Raw genomic sequence first — 18,852 nt, 5'->3', positions numbered from 1 at the left:
GGCTGTCTAACATCTGCTTCCACAGCGCCCTCTGGCAGTGCCATTAGAAAGGCTGTAATAATACTAAATTCTCAATTTGTAATTTCATAAGCTTTCTTGAAACAACTACTTTTATCACTCTGAAGTAGTTATGTTCATACCAAATTGGCTTCATTATTTAAAGTACTGTATAGTGGGGCGCCTGGGTGGCACAGCGTTTAAGCGTCTGCCTTCGGCTCAGGGCGTGATCCCAGCGTTATGGGATCGAGCCCCACATCAGGCTCCTCCGCTATGAGCCTGCTTCTTCCTCTCCCACTCTCCCTGCTTGTGTTCCCTCTCTCGCTGGCTGTCTCTATCTCTGTCAAATAAATAAATAAAATCTTTAAAAAAAATAAAAAAATAAAAAAAAATAAAGTACTGTATAGTGCCTTTGAATTCAACAAACACGTACGCATACATCTATGTGAAGGTAGAGATTAGATTGGTAGATTTGCATATTTTAATTAAATGCATAGTCTTAAATATTTCATTTGATAGTGTATCATTTGATTTTAAGGCATATGTTTTTGAGACAAATGTTGGTCACCTTTGGAAGACTAAGGATGTTTTGAGTAGTTTCTTCATCTTAATCATATGCATTAAAAATAAGTTCAATTTTTCCTACAAAAGATACCAGCAATGAAAATTTCCATTGAAAATAATAGAATGTCACATAATAATAATGAGACTATATCTATTGCCAGACAATACCTCAAGGGGCATAGGTAAAGATTAAATACTTTTTGGGTGAATTGGGTTGAAATTTATATACCAAACTGGATAATATTAGTGCCCCATGCTATTTTTGTTTCTCATGACAAGTGATCTTCATAAATTATATGTATATACTTCTTCATACTCCACTTCCATCTGGCCTTTTATAGGAACAGACAGCGAAACATCCAGGGGATAAAAATATGAAGCTAATTTCCACCAAAATATTGGATTTGTTTTTCACACTGAGAGAACATTGCATTTAAGATAGTTCCCCTGGCTCATTCTCAAGGTCAAAAAGCAGAATTGGACACACTTCACATCACAGCAGTACTTCTGGTAATATTTTACAAATGTATGTTTCATGCTTTTGTAAAATGTTCAGGCCTAAATAAAACAATGTATTCCATTAGATGGTTTAGCAATTACTCTATGTATTTTATTTGGGGAATATATTTGGGCCCTTGAAACAAAAATTACTTAAAACAAGCTTTTGAATTGCATGGGCATGCTCAGTGAACCTCTGAATGTTATCCTCATAACCCCCTTGAAGAGTATCTGAGCTCATCACTCTGTTCTCTCAGCTAGGGCACTCGGGTGAAGGGAAAATAAAGTTCTGGAAGAATACAAGGCTCAGAAAAGGATTCATTAATGCAAGCATTACACTCTCAGCCAACAGAAAATATGGATCTTACTGCTTTTTTCTACAGCTGTGGAAGTAATTAGAAGATAAATTATGGTGCTTTGGATGTGTTATGGGGTTACAGGGCACACAAAGCAAGAAATAGGTATTATGTTTCAGAAAAATAAGATTACTTTTTAAATATGTGCCCTTTTTTCTTACTGGGTAGATTCTTCTAAAAAGGAGCACAAAATTATAGATGGCGTCTCTAGCTAATTAAAGACAGCATTTCAAATCACTCTTTTGATCTGTTAATGCAAATTCACCAATTTTCTACCACATAATGGTAGTCTTTTGGAGAATTAAGTTCATTTCTTAAATTTGATCATGAAGATTAACAAGAAAGAATGAAATCATATAGGATTATTTGTTATCAAATTTACAAATATAAACGACAGGCAAAAACTACTGCTTTTTCTGTATTATTCTCAGTTCCATCATTAACTTAATCAGTTTTATTACTTAAAATGGGATTACTTCACCTCTCACTATGTGGAGATGGTCCACTATAATCTTGCTATTCTAGTATATATTTGAAAATTGAAAGTATAATTATGACTTGTACTTGAGAGATCTTTTTATTCATTTTAGATCTATTTTGAAACAAATTCTACTTCTCATTCTGTAATATGTCATCTCAATCTGTTAGTTATAAAAACATACTTCTACATAAGTATGTTACAAGAAGGGTCTCAGAAAAAAAACTATTAGAAAAAAAAGCAATGACAAAAAAATTTTGAACAGAGTCTAATACTGGGATTTTTATAATATTTACAATGTTACAATATTTACGGGATGGTGTTACAATTTTCTTGAAATACAATGAGTTCTCTAAATGAGACAGTATTTAAATTGTCTCAAAGAATCCTTTTTCCTCCTGTCTTCAATGTTAACCATTCCCTACTAATATGGGAACAAGGATGTTTAGAGCTTGGCCTTTGAATACTTGGGTGCCCCAATCCTTTAGGGTCATGGGTAATATATAATATTTCAGTAATTTACTGAACTAAAATGTAAAGGAATTGGTTTGAAGAACTTGTAGCAATCAAATTGTTAGAACAAAGACTGGGGTCAGGTTAGCAGAAAGGTTGACTAAATTTCCCTTTGCATGGCTTTACCTGCCTAAGAGCCTATCAAGTCTCTTGATAGCAGCAACTTCCTTGCCCTAATGTCCACTGCTAAAGCCTCTACACACTGTGTTTTCCTTAACTGTCTGGACATCTTGCCACACCTACTTCATGTATACCCCACTATGTAGCATGCTCCAGTTGGTGGGCCTACGCTTGTCACTTTGCCTCCTTAGGCTGTCTCTAGTCTATTTTAATTCATAACAGTGACTGTATCACAAAATAATGATAAGCCAGTTATGCTATAAAATTTCAGTCATAATTAGAGATGGAATAATGCTATATGAATGAAAATAATGCTAAGTAATTGATAGAACTCTAATTGAAAAAATATGAAAACTTGGGTATAAGTACTATGAAGACACAGGAAATTCCGTATCTGCTCTCTCTTCATATTTTTAATTTTCCTTGATATTAGCTTTGAATATTATAGTCATATGATAATCCCATTGTACAAATTAAAGATTATTTCATACTCTAATTCCTATAGAATAAGTATTATACTGCTATTTTATCTCTTCCCTTTATTGCTTTTGTCACTAAATTACAAAGGAATTAAAGAGATATTTATTTTCATTTTAGGTTAGCCTAGGTGAAAGTTGGTCCTGAGACAGCTGTATCTTATTATTAAAGTAAAAAAGACCATAATTGAGAAAGCATCTAAAATAATATTTACATTCAAATACTTAGTTATTAATTAACTATCTGAACATTACATGTTCACTATATAGAACTTAGTCGTATTCATTCTTTTATCTCAATAGGATACATATTGGTTTCATACAATCCAAAAAATAAAAAGGGAAGAAATTTTTAAGAGACACGAGAAAGAGTGGAGTTAGGTTTGATGATTTTGTAATAAGCCTTGGTGTACTTTATTTTTCAAACTAAAAATAGTTATGTATTGTTTTGATGCATATATTTTATCTAAAAGCTAGTCACCTAGGCTACTAAGATTGTTATGTAGTAATAGTTAAAATTATTATATATCCAATACAATATATTGGATAGAACTCTCCCATTCCTAAGTGGAAAAAAAAAAAAAAACTAAACCTCAATTTCAGCTCAACTAAGTGTTGTGGCAGACACTGTTGCTTGACTCATCAGTGCCAGTCCCCCGCTTCCACCCTGATGATAAAGGTCGGATATGCTCAAGGATCAAATCCTCCCTCACATGACTCAGAAGTACAGATTGACTATCATTAATACCATTACATTACTCCTTCCTATGATAAGATTAGTGGTAAATTTATGACCCAACTCAGGAAATTGAAGTGTTTAGAGATCTATCGAGAGGTCTCTTGCTTTTAAAAAGAAATAGGTATGAGAAAAAATACACCTCTTTCACCTGTTGATGTTATGTCTACATGTAATATCTGAAACTGCAGCACTGTTTCCAATAGGTCAAGTAGAAAGCTTGAGAGCTGACGACTGGGTTCACCATGTGTTCACCACTGGTGACATGGTCAAGGCATCTTGGTTGAATGCTAGTGTGAAAGTCTGATTGCAGTAGGTTTAAAGGAAAATATGGGTCAGAGAATTGAGGACAGAAAGTGTAGTCTATTTTTTTTAGTAATAATCCTGAAAAGAATAGATTAAGTAGGATATTAGATATAGGGTGTGGGGTTTGCAGAGAAATGCTTTTTTTAAATGAGAGAAATTACCACAGAATGTTTGTATGTTGACAGCAATAATCCAGTAGAGGGAGAAACTGATGATGAGGAGACACAGGGGACAATTGCTGGAGCAATGAACTTAAATAAACTATATGGGATAGGACAAGTGTACAAGTGTGGGGTTTAGTATGGTGACCTCATGTATGAACCAAGCGGGAAGACGGAGTGTATGAGCTTAGATATAGGATGGGAGTAAACGTGGTAGCGTGAACTTGTGGAAATCATCTTCAGTTTGTCTCTAATACCTCTGTGTAATAGGAAGCAAAGTAAGGATGGCAAGAAGCTGTTGGAGTTTTGAGGGGAGGGAGCAACTATGACATAATCTAGGAAAATGAGAAGATGAATTCACTAGGGAAGTGGAGTATGTTTGCTGGGAAGTACCAGCTGTTCGCTTGAAGTTAGCAGTTATGAATTTAACTTGATGTCAGCATACATGAGGTTTTTTTGTTGTTGTTGCTTTGTTTTTGTTTTTTTCTTAGTAACAATTAGCTGGGTGGTCAAAAAAGTTTGGGAATTTTGGGGTATTTTACAACTCTTCTCTCCTCAGAGATTCACAATACTTTTCTCTTAGTGTAATATTGATTGAATTATGCCCCCTCAAAAAGATATGTTGAAGTCCTAAACCTTGGTACATTAGAATGGGACCACATTCGGAAATAGGATGTTTATAGAAGTAATCAAGTCAAAATGAGGTCATTAGGTTGTCCCAAATACAATATGACTGGCAAACTTAAAAAGAGGTAAATTCAGACACAGAGGCAGACATGCACAGAGGGAAGATGTGAAGAGACACAGGAGGAAGACATACATATGAAGATGGAGGCAGACACTGGAGTCATGCTGCCATGAGCCAAGGAATGTCCATGGCTACTCAAAGCTGGAAGAGGCAAGGAAGAAGCCTTCTTCTACAGGTTGCAGGACCAAAGCTTGATATGACCTTGCTATTGACTTCTAGCCTCCAGAACTATGAGACAATACATTTCTGCTGTTATAAGCCACCCAGTTCGAGGTACTTTATTACAGCAGTCCAAGGAAGTAATACATGTATTATATTATTAAATAAGTAGTATCAATACTTATCACTTAAAGTTAATAATAAACTACTGAACTTTTATGAACTAGCTTTTCCTAAATTTATTTGACAATAAAGTCCTTTTTAATGTAATTCCTACTAACATCCTGCAGAACAAGTATTTTCTGAAATGCTTGGAGAAATACTGACTTAAGAGAGCCCGTATTTCCCTACCTCTGTACTTTTATTTGTTCCACTTCTTTTATTTGGAATTACCTCCATTTCTAACTTTCAAAATACTTCAAGACTCCCTTATCTACTTCTCTCATCATTAACTATTCCTTAATTCCTCAAAGTAAATCTTTTGAAATGCTCATTATATTTTTCTTATAAATTTAGTACCTACTTATCTTGTTTCCTAGTATATGGTAAGCTTCTTGAAGTCAAGGAACATATCCTTTTATAGTGTACATGCAGTGATCCATAACTCACAAGGTGGAAACAGAAGTGGCTTTGGTGGAATTCATACTAAGACTTTCCTTTCCTATAATCCTCATGGCAACTTACAAATGAAAGTTCTTTTGACCCACGCTAACATGAACATCCTTGATTTGGCATGCAAGTTGTAGCACTGGTTGCTCAGTGATTCTTTCCAATTTTGCATTCTCCTATCACCCTGCAGTGGCTTTTATAAGTTGCTAGCCTTAGTATGTTCACTGAGTACCTGTTACGTAGATCACTGTTCTAGAAGCTATCATCATATTCTCTTTTTTAGTTCTCATAAGGATCCTGTGATTTTTACATATGGGAAGTCGAGGCTCACAGAAGGTGAAAAATTTGTACAAGATCACATCGCTAGTGAATTCTAGGTTGAGCTAGACTCTATTTTCTCCAGTATCCCATGCTACCTCTGTTTCTGGCAAGAAACGTTCAGTGGTTGAAGTAGAATTTAAACTAGCAGAATTAACAGTTATATTTAATAAATCAAAAACAATAAATTCTGCAACATCTTTGGAGTTCTAATTAAACTGAATCCCCTTGTCACTAACTTTAGTTCTATCTTTTCAGCAAAGCAAGAGGCTTTCAAAAGTAAGTTAGGTATTTACAATATTTAAAATATTGCTTCAAAATTTAATAGCATAGAATCGTTACAAAGCATGCAGGAAAGAAATACAGGCCATATGGAATATTTTCTATCCACTACAATCCTCTAATAGTGTATTTGTTTGTGGTGTATCCATTCAATTCGTTCTGGCAATCAAACAAATTGTCATATGACCGCAGATAAACCATCTTACAAAATCTCCAAGTGATTTAACATTAACCATCTGCCTTTAAGTTTAGAGAGTTAATAGCTTATGGTAGAGTTCATTTGAGAAAAGCTATTTCAAAAAATTTACCCTTTCATTAACTTACCTCCATGACCATATCTTCTGTACCATGTAAACTCTAAAAATAAAAGATAAAAAATGTTAATCCCAAAGCAGCTTTCAAGCTGTGGTTTTAAATATTAATCAAAAAACTGAGATACTAGTTCATGAAATGACATTAGTGGCCCTTTACTATTACAGTTGATGTATCATCACATGTTTGCAACTATTTATTTCATGTCTGTTTGCATTTTATAGATGCATGACAATGTGTGGTCAATAGAATTAGGATGAATTTTTCAGTACTAATTAAGTTGTTGTTTTATTTCATTCAAAAAGATAAGACTTAGCCACAATAAACCTACCATAAATTTTCTTTATTATATTTGTATAGTATGTATATAAATATGCATGTAATTGTGTGTGTGTGTGTGCGTGTGTGCGTGATTCCTGGCGTTATAGCAATGTCATTAAAATTCTCAAGCACTTATGAAATTATTATATTTTATGAATTCTGAAGTCATAATAATAAAAATTACTCCAAAATAAAATAGCATTTTTATTTCCTTAATAATAAACAAGAAATGCAATAGGATGCCTAGCAGATTCATCATTAAAACAATCAATGTGGATTGATGAATGCAGGATACGATCATCTATGTCTTGAACTTAACTAACAACTCAACAAGTATTTACTGAGCTAAGGTAATTGAGATGATGGTATTAGAAAAATTATTAGAAAACACGCTGCTTTCAGATAAAAATATAATGCATCTCTCCCTGTAGGAAATATTTCTGAATTCTTACTTGTCCTTGAAAGATAGAGTTACAGTATTTGTCCTAAAACTAGAGCACTTTCAAAACTGCTTTGTTATTCTTAATGTCCTTGAATACGTTGTAGATTATTTTAAAATTGTTTTTCACAAGACTGACTAGCCAGTAATAAAAATTAAATTATATTAACTTACAAATAAATTAATTAAAAATAAAGGTAACAAATGTTTAAAACCCATTACTTTCTAATTATTTTACTACATTCTATTTTTATTTAAGCTATTGAAGTTACTTGAGTTTACTGTATCTATATGGTGAAAATACTATATAATGGTAAGCAGTGTATATCTTTTCCAACAGCACATTAAATTATGTCAATTTGTCAAGATTGGCCATAGCAGGAATATTTGCTCCCCAGCAACTGACAAATGCTACACAGCAGAGATATTTTTCTCTCCCAGAGGTCCACATTTTAAACATTTACCAGCTTACCACTATATAAGATTGATTAAATCTTATGAGATTTTACTTGAAAATAAAAAGAAAAATAGGGTCAACTTTAATATACATTAATTTACACATCTGACACTGATGTCAAAAATATTAATTTTAACTTCATGTGCCAGATTTAATAAAGTGAATACACACATATTGATTATATTGACATAATTTATGGAGAATATGAAAAGGATATTTCTTACCTGATAGACAGGTTGTAAAAGATATTATCACCAGGTGACTGACCAGCAACCACATTTTCATCTTGTAAGTGTAAAGGTTAGTTTTTAATTTTCTAACAAAGCTTTAGCTTTATGATAGCTGGATAATAAACACCTGCATCAAAAACAGAAAAGAAAGAAAAAAAAAAAAGGAAAGGAAAGGAAAAGGATAGGATGGGGGGAAAAAAAGGAAAGGTAAATGCTCATCATTTGGGGTCAGCAACATTATCAGTTCAATCTTATTTTATGTTTCTTGTTTATAGAATAAGTTTTAGTTTATTTCAATGTATTTGTAAGCACCATGTTTTATGAAACAAGTAGACTTGGTATCAGAGGGTTTTCAGCTGCCTCCAGGATTGACACTGCAGGAACGTGAGCAAGTTACTCAACTGGTGTGTTCTAGTTTTTAACTCTGACAATTGAGCATAACAGTACTTTTTCTATAAATAGCACAGTTGTAAACATTTACATATCGATCAATTTAATTGAAGATCAAATTTAACTGAAGGGCTGGTAGGAAGATTCAATTAAATATATATTTGTATAAGAGCTTTGTAAACTTATAGACATTATACAAAAGTGGTATATTAGGATTACCTGTTAGTGGCTTGTGGAAAATTTTTTTGCCAGAAACGCTAATTTTTTAAAAACTAAAATATTTTGATTAATAATATATTCATCCATCTTCCTCTCCTTCCCTTTTTTTCATTTATTCATTCAACAAAAAGTAAATAAGATCCTTATGTGTCAGCAAGGGAGAATCTAGGTTTTGTGGGGCCTTATCTTTAAAAGTTGGAGAGCTGTATTTAAAAAGGACAAGAAGACAAAAATTACTATGTAAATTAAGTCACAAAACTATGCAGTAGTCTAATGAAAATACCTTGCTTTTATAAATTTTGCAAAAACTTAGGATCATGTGATTATAATGGTGAGGTTTCACACAGCAGGGCCTTGGCATAGCCTCATGTAAGAGAGGTACTCCACAACTTAAGCTTTATTATCTGTGGTACATCCATCTCTGTGAGCAAGCAAAGAGATAGAGGAATCAGAAAGAAAGACATAGTTGACTTGCCCATAAGAAGTTTGCAGATCAATGGGAACACGATGTGTACAAAAATCAGTGTGATGGAATAGTTGTTGAGACCTATATGCTATTAAACTTGAAAACTTTTAATTATTTTAACTAAAAGCATTGTAAAATACATCATGATGGGAACGGATCTGACTGTGGTAGCCAGGATATTATGGTAGCCAGGACATAGGACTTAGGTTTGAGTCATTTGGTGACTTCAGAACCCAACCACTTCTTTCTGTAACTCCTTGAGAGCAACATGTCCCAGGGCACTAAAAAGGGACCCCTTCAATTGTAACACAATAGGAATTCCAACTTTGAAAGTTATTAACTCATGTTTTCAAATAACATAATAACAGTGAAAAATCTCATGACATAGAGTTGAATGTAAAACCTAAATTAAGATACAGTATGAAAACAATTCTGAAAAGAAAATACCTAATGTCATGATGTTCAATATATAAGTATATTTAAACATTTTCTTAAATAGCAAAAATAAAATGGTACTATTTGCTTGCATCATAATGACGTGAAAAAACAACAACAACAACATGGGATCCTACTTATTTTTTTCAATTGTGACAAATTTAAGACCATATTTACCCTATTTGCCAGACTCCTAGCATTTGCAGAGACTGGTAAAAATATTCATTGGTACTACAAAGGCCAGGTTAAACACATTTTTCCCTTTCGGTATGTCAATTATTCTGAAGTGAAAAATCAATCAAGAATCAATTATTTCTAAAAAAAGTTGAGTCGAATTCTCAACTTTTAGAGAAACATAGAAAAAATAAAGTGGAAATGGGTCAAATTAACATTAGGAAATATTTAAAATATTCTTGTTTGACGAAAAATAACAGTTAAGTTTTAAATGCTAGGATCAATTTATGACCAGTTTCTTTCTCTTGGACATAGTTGGGAAGGTGAGAACTATAGGTTTGTGTAAGTTGTATTTTCTGGACTCTTAATTTAATTCTATTTCTTTTACTAAGCAGAGAGAAAAAGAAATAGGTAAATAAAGGGGAAGAAGGAAGAAAAATTTCTTTAGGAGGCAGGGAAATCAATTAAATGATCTATGGAAAGATTTTTAACTTTTCATTTTTATGATGTATAGTATCATTCATATCTAAAGACAGAGCTAAGTGAAAATAACTGAAACCTGTACACATTGTTTATGTCTTCTAAAGGTTTTCTAAAAAATGTACATTTGAGCATTTTCTTGATCTGTTAGATCCTGATTTCCTCTCACTGAGTTATATATACTAATTAGGATGAGTTCTTTTCATGAAAAGGAACATGGGTTACCAGGCTGGCTCAGTCAGTGGAGCATGGGACTGTTGATTTCAGGGAAGAAGGAAGGAAGGAAGGAAGGAAGGAAGGAAGGAAGGAAGGAAGGAAGGAAGGAAGGAAGGAAGGAAGGAAGGAAAGAAAGAAAGAAAGAAAGAAAGAAAGAAAGAAAGAAAGAAAGAAAGAAAGAAAGAAAGAAAGAAAGAGAAAGAAAAAAGGAAGGAATGAAGGAAAAGAAAGAGAGGTAGAAAAAGCAAACATAAACTATGCCCAAAGTGTGTGTCAATCACTTATTTTTGTAAATATTGACCTAGGTAATATACTGCAAAAATTTTACAGATATAAAGCATTTCAGATTAATGTGGTGATAATTATTGGATTTAAATAACTCTGGCTCACCTATTAATAAACTTTTATAATTTGAGAACTCTAAATAATTCTCACAGATATTCAGCTTTAAGAACAAGGGATGGCATAGCAGTTTTGATATTGAATGCAGAGGAACCAGCATTGACCAGAGAGAAAAAGAATCAGGTAAATAGAGGTAAAGAATGAAAAACAATTTCTGTGAAAGTTTTCTTGAGATTTATAATTTTGATGGGGTATTTCAGTGAGATTTCGGTCTATCTTACTAACTTTACAGGTAGTTTCAGAAAGGGGAGCTGGTTGAAAGAAAGATTTGCTGTACCCACAAAGAGCAAGTGATTTCAGAAAACTGGAAATAAAATACATAAGAATTTTCTAGGTCTGGAATGTCATTTGACATTTCCTCCTTCAATAACAAACACAATATGTGGGAAGGTATGGCAAGGCATAGTCAAAAGAGAACAAGGGAATTCAGCCAGCTCTTGTCTGAATTTTGGCTCATCCATTTTTTATGATAAAAATATTTTTTATTTGCCACATAACTAGATTCTCAAGGTAAAAATGAATTCCATCTCAGATGTTTCAAAAAGTCAGAAAGTCTTCATAAAAATTTGGGTGGACATATTAATATAAACTTACTAAATTTTGATTTAGGTGCCTTAAATTTCTCTCTTTAGAAAGGGATGCATAGGAGAATGTATCCAGTGTAATTAGAATTCATCTTTGCTCATGCCAGATTTGGATGTTGTATTATCTAGGCAAGTCACAAAACAAGAGCTTTCCTCACTTCTTCTGTCAGAAAATGTTAATCAAAACTTGCCAGGGCCAGTGACATTAACCACCTTTTAAAACTACAGTTGGGGGCACCTGGGTGGCTCAGTCGTTAAGCATCTGCCCTCAGCTCAGGTCATGATCCCAGGGTCCTGGGATCGAGCCCCGCATGAGGCTCCCTGCTCCACTGGGAGCCTGCTTCTTCCTCTCCCACTCCCCCTGCTTGTGTTCCCTCTCGCGCTGTGTCTCTCTTTCTGTCAAATAAATAAATAAAATCTTAAAAAAAAAAAAACTACAGTTGGGGTTTTCTCAGTTATTCAAAACTGCTAGAGTAAAGATTTATCTATATATGAGTGTATTTTTTCTAACAAAAAGACCTTATCCTTATTACATTTTCCAAAAATTAATTATGCTAGTAGATTTGGCTACTAGAACCAGGGCCATAACTCAAGTCTAATGGTTGATATACCAGACATAAAAGATTTTGTGGTTGTTTTTCTTTAAAATATTATTACAATTAGTGACAAATTACTAATGTACTAAATAATGAACTTCATGATTTTTTGTAATGGAATCTTTATTTTGTCAAAGTTTTCACAAATAGCACATGTACAAACGCCCTGGGTACTTGTCATGAAATGTTTCCCCATTAATAGTAAGACTTATACTATCCCAACCATTTTAAAGTGTATAGTTCACTGGTATTGTGTAAATTCATATTGTTGAACAGCTATCACCACCATCCCATCACTGTAAGTCTTTACATCTTTCAAAACTGAAACTCTGTACCTATTACACAATAACTCATTAGATCTCCTCCCCCAAGCCCAAGATCTCCTCCTCTAAGCCCCTAGCAGTCAACAGTCCTCCATTTTTTATCTCCCCTTCTTCCCATACCCCAGCATATGATAACCTCCATTCTACTCTCTGTTACTACGAGTTCAACTTTTCTCATCTATTCTTTAGCTTGCCACTTATGGAAAGTTATTTGATCCCTGACCCTAACTTTCCTCATGTGTAAAATACGGAACGAATGACTATTTCATAGGACTATTTTAAGAGATGCATAACATTGTGCATGTGAAATATTTACTATGAAAGTATTTAATAAATATTAATTTATTATTCTACTAGGCCATAAGCCCATCAGGTCAGGGGACATGTCTCTTGTTCATTGTTGCCTTTATAGTGCCTGGCACATAGAAGTCTCTTAATATACATTTATTGAATAAATGAAGGGATGAATGGACCATTCCATAACTCTTCCAAAGCACTTCCCCTAAACAAACTAAAATTTAACTTTAATTCTTTAAAATAAGGGTAGGATGGTGAAAATAAGTAACAAGGTATGTTGCCTACTGCAGCTTTGTTCTTTGTTAGGGATTATTGCTGCATATAAACATAGTCTAGAATAGAATATTCTAACTAGCAATATTTTAAAGCATTTTTTAATATGCACTTCATTGAGTGTTGTTGGAAGTCTGTCTTCTAATCTGAATATTGACACGAGTCGGAAGAAAAGTTTTCATTATTTTGAGCCTATCTGTGTCATACCATGCTATCTTTTCCTTCACTCCAAAATATTGCCTATTTCAATAGGACAGTGAGTCATCAGCCTGACAGCATGTAATTTATTTCATTTAATGGGTTTCTTGCTGTTCAAATATAAAAGCATCTTTCACATCTTGTCCACACATTTGTTTTCTGCTAGAGATTGGTTCTATTGTGTCCCCAGTTATCCTATCATTTGTGACTCCCTGGTCACATCCCCTCAGCAGTGCTGTAGAGGAGAGAGTCAGAGAGGCTGAGCCGACTCCTGCTAATGCAGAAGAAACTGCTCTTCTTCCTTCACTCTGGAGGACATATCATTCAGTCATTCACAGCTCACTCCCCAGCCCCCACAGACCTGAAAATGCTGCAGCAGATGAAGTGGCAGAGGAAGAAAACAAACAACTCTGACAAAGATGTGCCACTTCTAGGAGCAGACTTTTTCTTCTCAATAGCTGAAAATACATAATGATTAAAAGCAGGAACCAAGGATGCATTCCTGTCCCTGGGGACACACTCTGCTGGCCAGCTCCCTGACCTTGCTGGCCTTCAGAGGGCCTTAAGAGCCCTGTGGCTTCTCTACTGGGTAGAGGCCTCCCACCCAGTACTGCAGATGCAGCATCCCCTGAACCATCACAGATCTCTAAGTGTCCAGTGACTGCTGTAACCCTGACACGTACCGGCACTACCTTAATTTCGAAGGGAATTCAACTTCTTTTCTCCAGCATCCTTTACTAAATGTCTTACTCACGCATTAAAACAACATGTTACAATAAGACAACATAGTGTGGCACATTCTATCCCTTCCTTTTCCTCCTTTCTTCCCACATTTGTCTTTTTCCCCACCTCTCCCTTTCTAATTTAGACGCTACTGCTCTCCTTTGAGAAATTTGATCCATATCTAGGTACTCATTTTTCTGTTGGAGAGACATCATCTAGCTCTTATGGTTAGTTCTGATATAAGCTAACATACATGTTATTCAAAAAAGCTTCAACAATATGTTATCAAGCATTTAGACAATAATAATTATTTACAAAATATTTAGAACTGTTATATAAAGGATGTATATAATTAAGGCCAATGCAACTAATATTTCATTCAACTGATGGTTATACAATCATTTACATTGACAGAGAACAAGATTTTAGGAATACTGATAAAATATTAATATATATAATCAAATGGTCACCTCTCAATTTTAGAAAGAAAAAAACACATTTGGGGGACATCAGGAGTCTATCCTGATCTATCGTCAACACAGTTCATGAAAGGCCATGTTAAAAAGAATATTTACTAGGGTGCCTGTGTGGCTCAGTGGGTTGAGTGTCTGCCTTCGGCTTGGGTCATGTTCCTAGAATCCCAGGATCCAACCCACATCAGGCTCCCAGCTCAGTGGAGAGTCTGTTTCTTCCTCTTCCTCTGCCCCTCTCACTCCCCCTGCTTGTGCTCTCTTTCTCTTCCTCTTTCTCTCTCAAATAAATACAATTTTTTAAAAAAGGATATTTACTTAGGGTACTCATAATATTTCTGAGAAAAATTTTCTGTAAAGTACTATTTCCAGAAAACAATTAGAGGAAGCTTATTGGAATTGAACACAGATTAGTGTAGGTGAAAAGACACCAATATCTCCTACTCTACATTTTAAGAGCAGGGGACATTTTATCCTCAGATTCATTCTGAAATTCTGCCTCTGCTATACAAGTCATTTAATCTTCCTGAGGTGTCATTCATCCAGGCTGTAAAACAGAAATCCAAGTTCTTTCTTCACAGGATTGTGAATACTAACACATGTATAGATATGGATACATGTGTGCATGTATGTGTGTGTGTGCAAGTAAAAACAGTACAACATATGTACATAATAGAAGTAAGTATTAAAGTGGAATAAACTAAATTTTCCAGAAATAAAATTAGTTTTTGAACTTAAAAAACAATACCCCTTTAGAAAGGGAATATTATATATTTAAATGCTTAGTCCATTAAACATCTTCATATCAATATTCTCTCTCTCCAATTAATTTTCAGATGAAATATAATTTAAACATACGTGACACATCCCCCTCTAGCTGAATAACTGCACACTTTAGACATTCTTCTCTAGCCTCACATTGAGGCTTCTTTAAACTCTGTCACCAAATTATTATTATCTCTGTTCAACAGTTTTTCTGCAAAGTCATTAACAATATTTTAGCAGCTTACTGCTATGATCAAATATACTCAGTAAAACTTTCTGAAAAACTTGCTGTTCAAAGCCAAAGAATAAGAGCACACACTCAAGGAAAACACCCCATTTTCTGAAGATGATCATAAACAGCATCCTTTCTCAGAACAGTCATCCATTGCTCCACTAGCGGGTAGAGCATGACATTCTTTAGATTGCAATCATCTTAGTCACTGGAACAGCCCACCACTCAATTTTGTGTAAAGTATATGTAAAAGGAGGAGCAATACAATACATTTCAAAATATTTCAATAAATACAACTTCACGAGATTGTGAAATATGACTTAGAGGCTGCTAAGAAAAAAAAACCTGAAGGCATTTTGAAGATATGGATATTAATTGAGTGCTGACAGCACAGCCTGCATTTAATAGAACAATTGACTACTCATTTTTAGATAATTGGATTTATGATTAAGTTAATTACCCATTTATTTTTAAAATCATGTCATACATGCAGAGTAACTTAAAAATGGTAGAATCCCTGTTTGTGATATTTATAGCACATATTTTTCACAAGCTAATTTAAGCCAATGATGTCATACAAGACTATAATTGATGCAGTCATGTTTATTCATTGAGAAAGTTTCAGGAAACCGTTGCTTTTAGGTAGTAAATAGAAAGTCCTAAATATATTTTGTCCCACATTTTAGGAGTGTATGTATATAGGGTTAGGAATCTCTTGAAATTTGAAAAAATGCAGAAAGATCCTGCTGATTCCAAACTATCCACCCTACCCTCCCATGAAAATGACATGATGCCAATTCTACCTTATTATTTTGCTTGAAATTATAAAATTGAGATACTAATAGAAAATGGAGATAGTAATCATGAGCAAATCAGGCAATATGATTTTTTAAGTATTTGCAATTCCAAGAATTATTGATTCAGTCAATGAACAAGGGAGGAGCTGTTTTCTCAAGCAAGATTTAAAACTCAAACATACATTTATGAGATTCCACTCAACTTCTTTCTTACCAGTGTATTAATATGAATCAGTTTATTACTCAAGGGCAAATATACATTTTATTCTACTTTGAATATAGTGCTACTTTTGGCAAAGAACTGCTGTTCACAATAACAGATGAATATCCAATAAAAGGTGAAATATGACAGGTGAGTTTTAGTACAAGTTTGGAAGGATACTGGGAAGCAGAACTGATCATCCTGTTTTGTCGATGATTTGCCTAAAGGATCAGTGGAAGCAACTGAATGGAGCCAAACAATGAGTAGGAGTGATAAAGGTAACAAGGTAACCTCAGCTAATGGGGACAATAAAGGAGCAACAACAAGCATATGTCCTAAACATTTTACAAATTACTTATCTATAGATCATCTCATCTGATCCTACCAAATGTCTCTGAGATTTTTATTTTTATTTTTATTATGTTATGTCACCATACAGTACATCATTTATTTTTGATGTAGTGTTCCATGATTCATTATTTGCACATAACACCCAGAGCTCCATGCAATACGTGCCCTCTTTAATACCCATCACCGGGCTAACCCATCCCCCAACTCCCCTCCCCTCTAAAACCCTCAGTTTGTTTCCTGGAGTCCACAGTCTCTCATTGTTCGTCTCCCCCTCTGTTTCCCCCCTTCTTTTTTCCCTTCCTTCTCTTAATGTCCTCCCTGCTATTCCTTATGTTCCACAAATAAGTGAAACCATAAGATAATTGTCTTTCTCTGCCTGACTTATTTCACTTAGCATAATCTCCTCCAGTCCTGTCCATGTTGATACAACTGTTGGGTAATCATCCTTTCTGATGGCTGAGTAATATTCCATTGTATATATGGACATCTTCTTTATCCATTTGTCTGTTGAAGGGCATCTCGGCTCCTTCCACAGTTTGGTTATTGAGGACATTGCTGCTATGAACACGGGGGTGCATATGTGTCTCTGAGATTTTTAGAGATGAACTGAGTCATCAGGATCATGTGGATTGTCCAAAAGATACATAGAGCCAGGGTGTGAATCCTACTACTCCAGACAGATTTAAGCCCTATACTCTTCACTGTTTATTTTTTAAAAGATACTTAGAATTTAACCTTGCTCTAGATTACAAGAAAGGATATTTTGTATATTTGATGATCAACATATTCTCCAGAAGGCTAAGTTAACGCTTTCCAAAATGGAGGCTAGGGGCCACCTGCCTTAACAGTGTTTGGATGTACTTGTTAAGAAAATAGCTTTCTGAGAAACTCCCAAGAAAGTTAGAGTCTCTGGGGAAATAGCTCAAGTATCTACATTTTAATCAAGCTTCCCAGGTAATTTGTAGGCATACGAAAGTCCAAAAACTATTATGGTAAGTATATTAAGTGAAAGTCAGAGTATTTCCAACACTCACAGAGAACAGTCAAATGTGTTCTGAATTCATTAAGCCATATCTTTAATCAGTACACTCTAAAAATCAGAAGGTCTGCAACATTCAATAACTCACCTCCTGAAATTATGTCTGCACTGAATTTGTTGTGGCATTTGGTCTGGGTGAGAATTGAATATCCCGTATGTCTACATCTGATTTACTTTACCATGTCATAATGAATAAGGCGTTTTGATATATCACTTTGACTAATACCTGGGAGGTTTCTGACTGTTAAATGAGATGACTTTTTTGTTGCCCAACGGCAGTTCAAACTGATCTGAGATAGCTGTACTACTACAAAGAAATGTGTTCCATGATACCCTCCCTGTGATTCATATCAATCCAAAACAGGACTTAATAAGTCTTTGACAGCAGAAAAAAAATTCCTATGCCAGCAAGACAGAACTTTCAAACTTCTTTCCCTTTTGCTCTCCCACACATTTACAAAAGAACAAAACCTGGGAAGAAACCACACCAGATTGAAACACTCACTCAACTTACACTGGGAGTTTTAAAGACTTCCTGGGCTGTAATCTCTCCTCCGTACGACTTTATTCCTCTGAAGAGATGGCCATGTCTAATAAAAAGGCTTCACTGCTACTGCCACTCTGCTTTCTGAAGCTCCCTAATGCAGCTGCAGAGATTCAGGATGTCAGCAGCTGCTTCTTGCTGCACAATATCTGTGTGTCTTGCATGTGTTTATAAGAGCAGGTATTTATTCTACCTCACCAATCTAAAAGCACATAAAATTTCTTTCCGTCTTCTGACAAGACACCCACCTATGATTGAAGAACCAGGCTGATGATCTTATATCTCCTATTAGCTGCTGTTCAGGTTAGGAGATACCACACAGAAGGAAAGAGTAGGATATAACTTTGACATTCTATTTTTTAAATAACAGAGAAGAGTCACTAGCTATAGGTCATTGTATCAGTACTTAAAATGATAAGTGATCCCTACCAGAAGAATTTAGGCCCCTGTAGCTAGAACCATTATAAGAGAATTCTTTTTTAAATGCGCTTCAATTCTATTAAAACAATTCAGCAAGTACTTATTTTTGAAACACATATAGGAGGGAATGCATGAATATTTGTGCTATTCAATCAGACATCAGTTTTTATGGCGTG

General features: G+C 34.5%; 1 protein-coding gene across 2 annotated transcripts in view; it reads right to left on the bottom strand.

The window, feature by feature from the left end:
• The window catches only part of CNTN1 (contactin 1), a 341,046-nt gene that overhangs the window by 148,702 nt on the left and 173,492 nt on the right, over positions 1 to 18,852 (bottom strand). For both annotated transcript variants that reach the window (XM_045801266.2, XM_045801267.2), the window contains exons 3-4: positions 8,075 to 8,207; positions 6,646 to 6,678 (exon numbers count right to left, since the gene is read on the bottom strand). In XM_045801266.2, the coding sequence (XP_045657222.1) occupies positions 6,646 to 6,678; positions 8,075 to 8,135 (94 nt within the window). In that variant the 5' untranslated portion in view covers positions 8,136 to 8,207. The remainder of the gene's footprint in view (positions 1 to 6,645; positions 6,679 to 8,074; positions 8,208 to 18,852) is intronic.

This window comes from Ursus americanus, chromosome 25 (assembly GCF_024610735.1).
Source record: "Ursus americanus isolate L20-20 chromosome 25, mUrsAme1.1.p, whole genome shotgun sequence".
NCBI lineage: Eukaryota > Metazoa > Chordata > Mammalia > Carnivora > Ursidae > Ursus > Ursus americanus.
The sequence above is the reverse complement of the archived record's forward strand: the minus strand, read 5'-3'. Positions and strand labels throughout refer to the sequence as shown.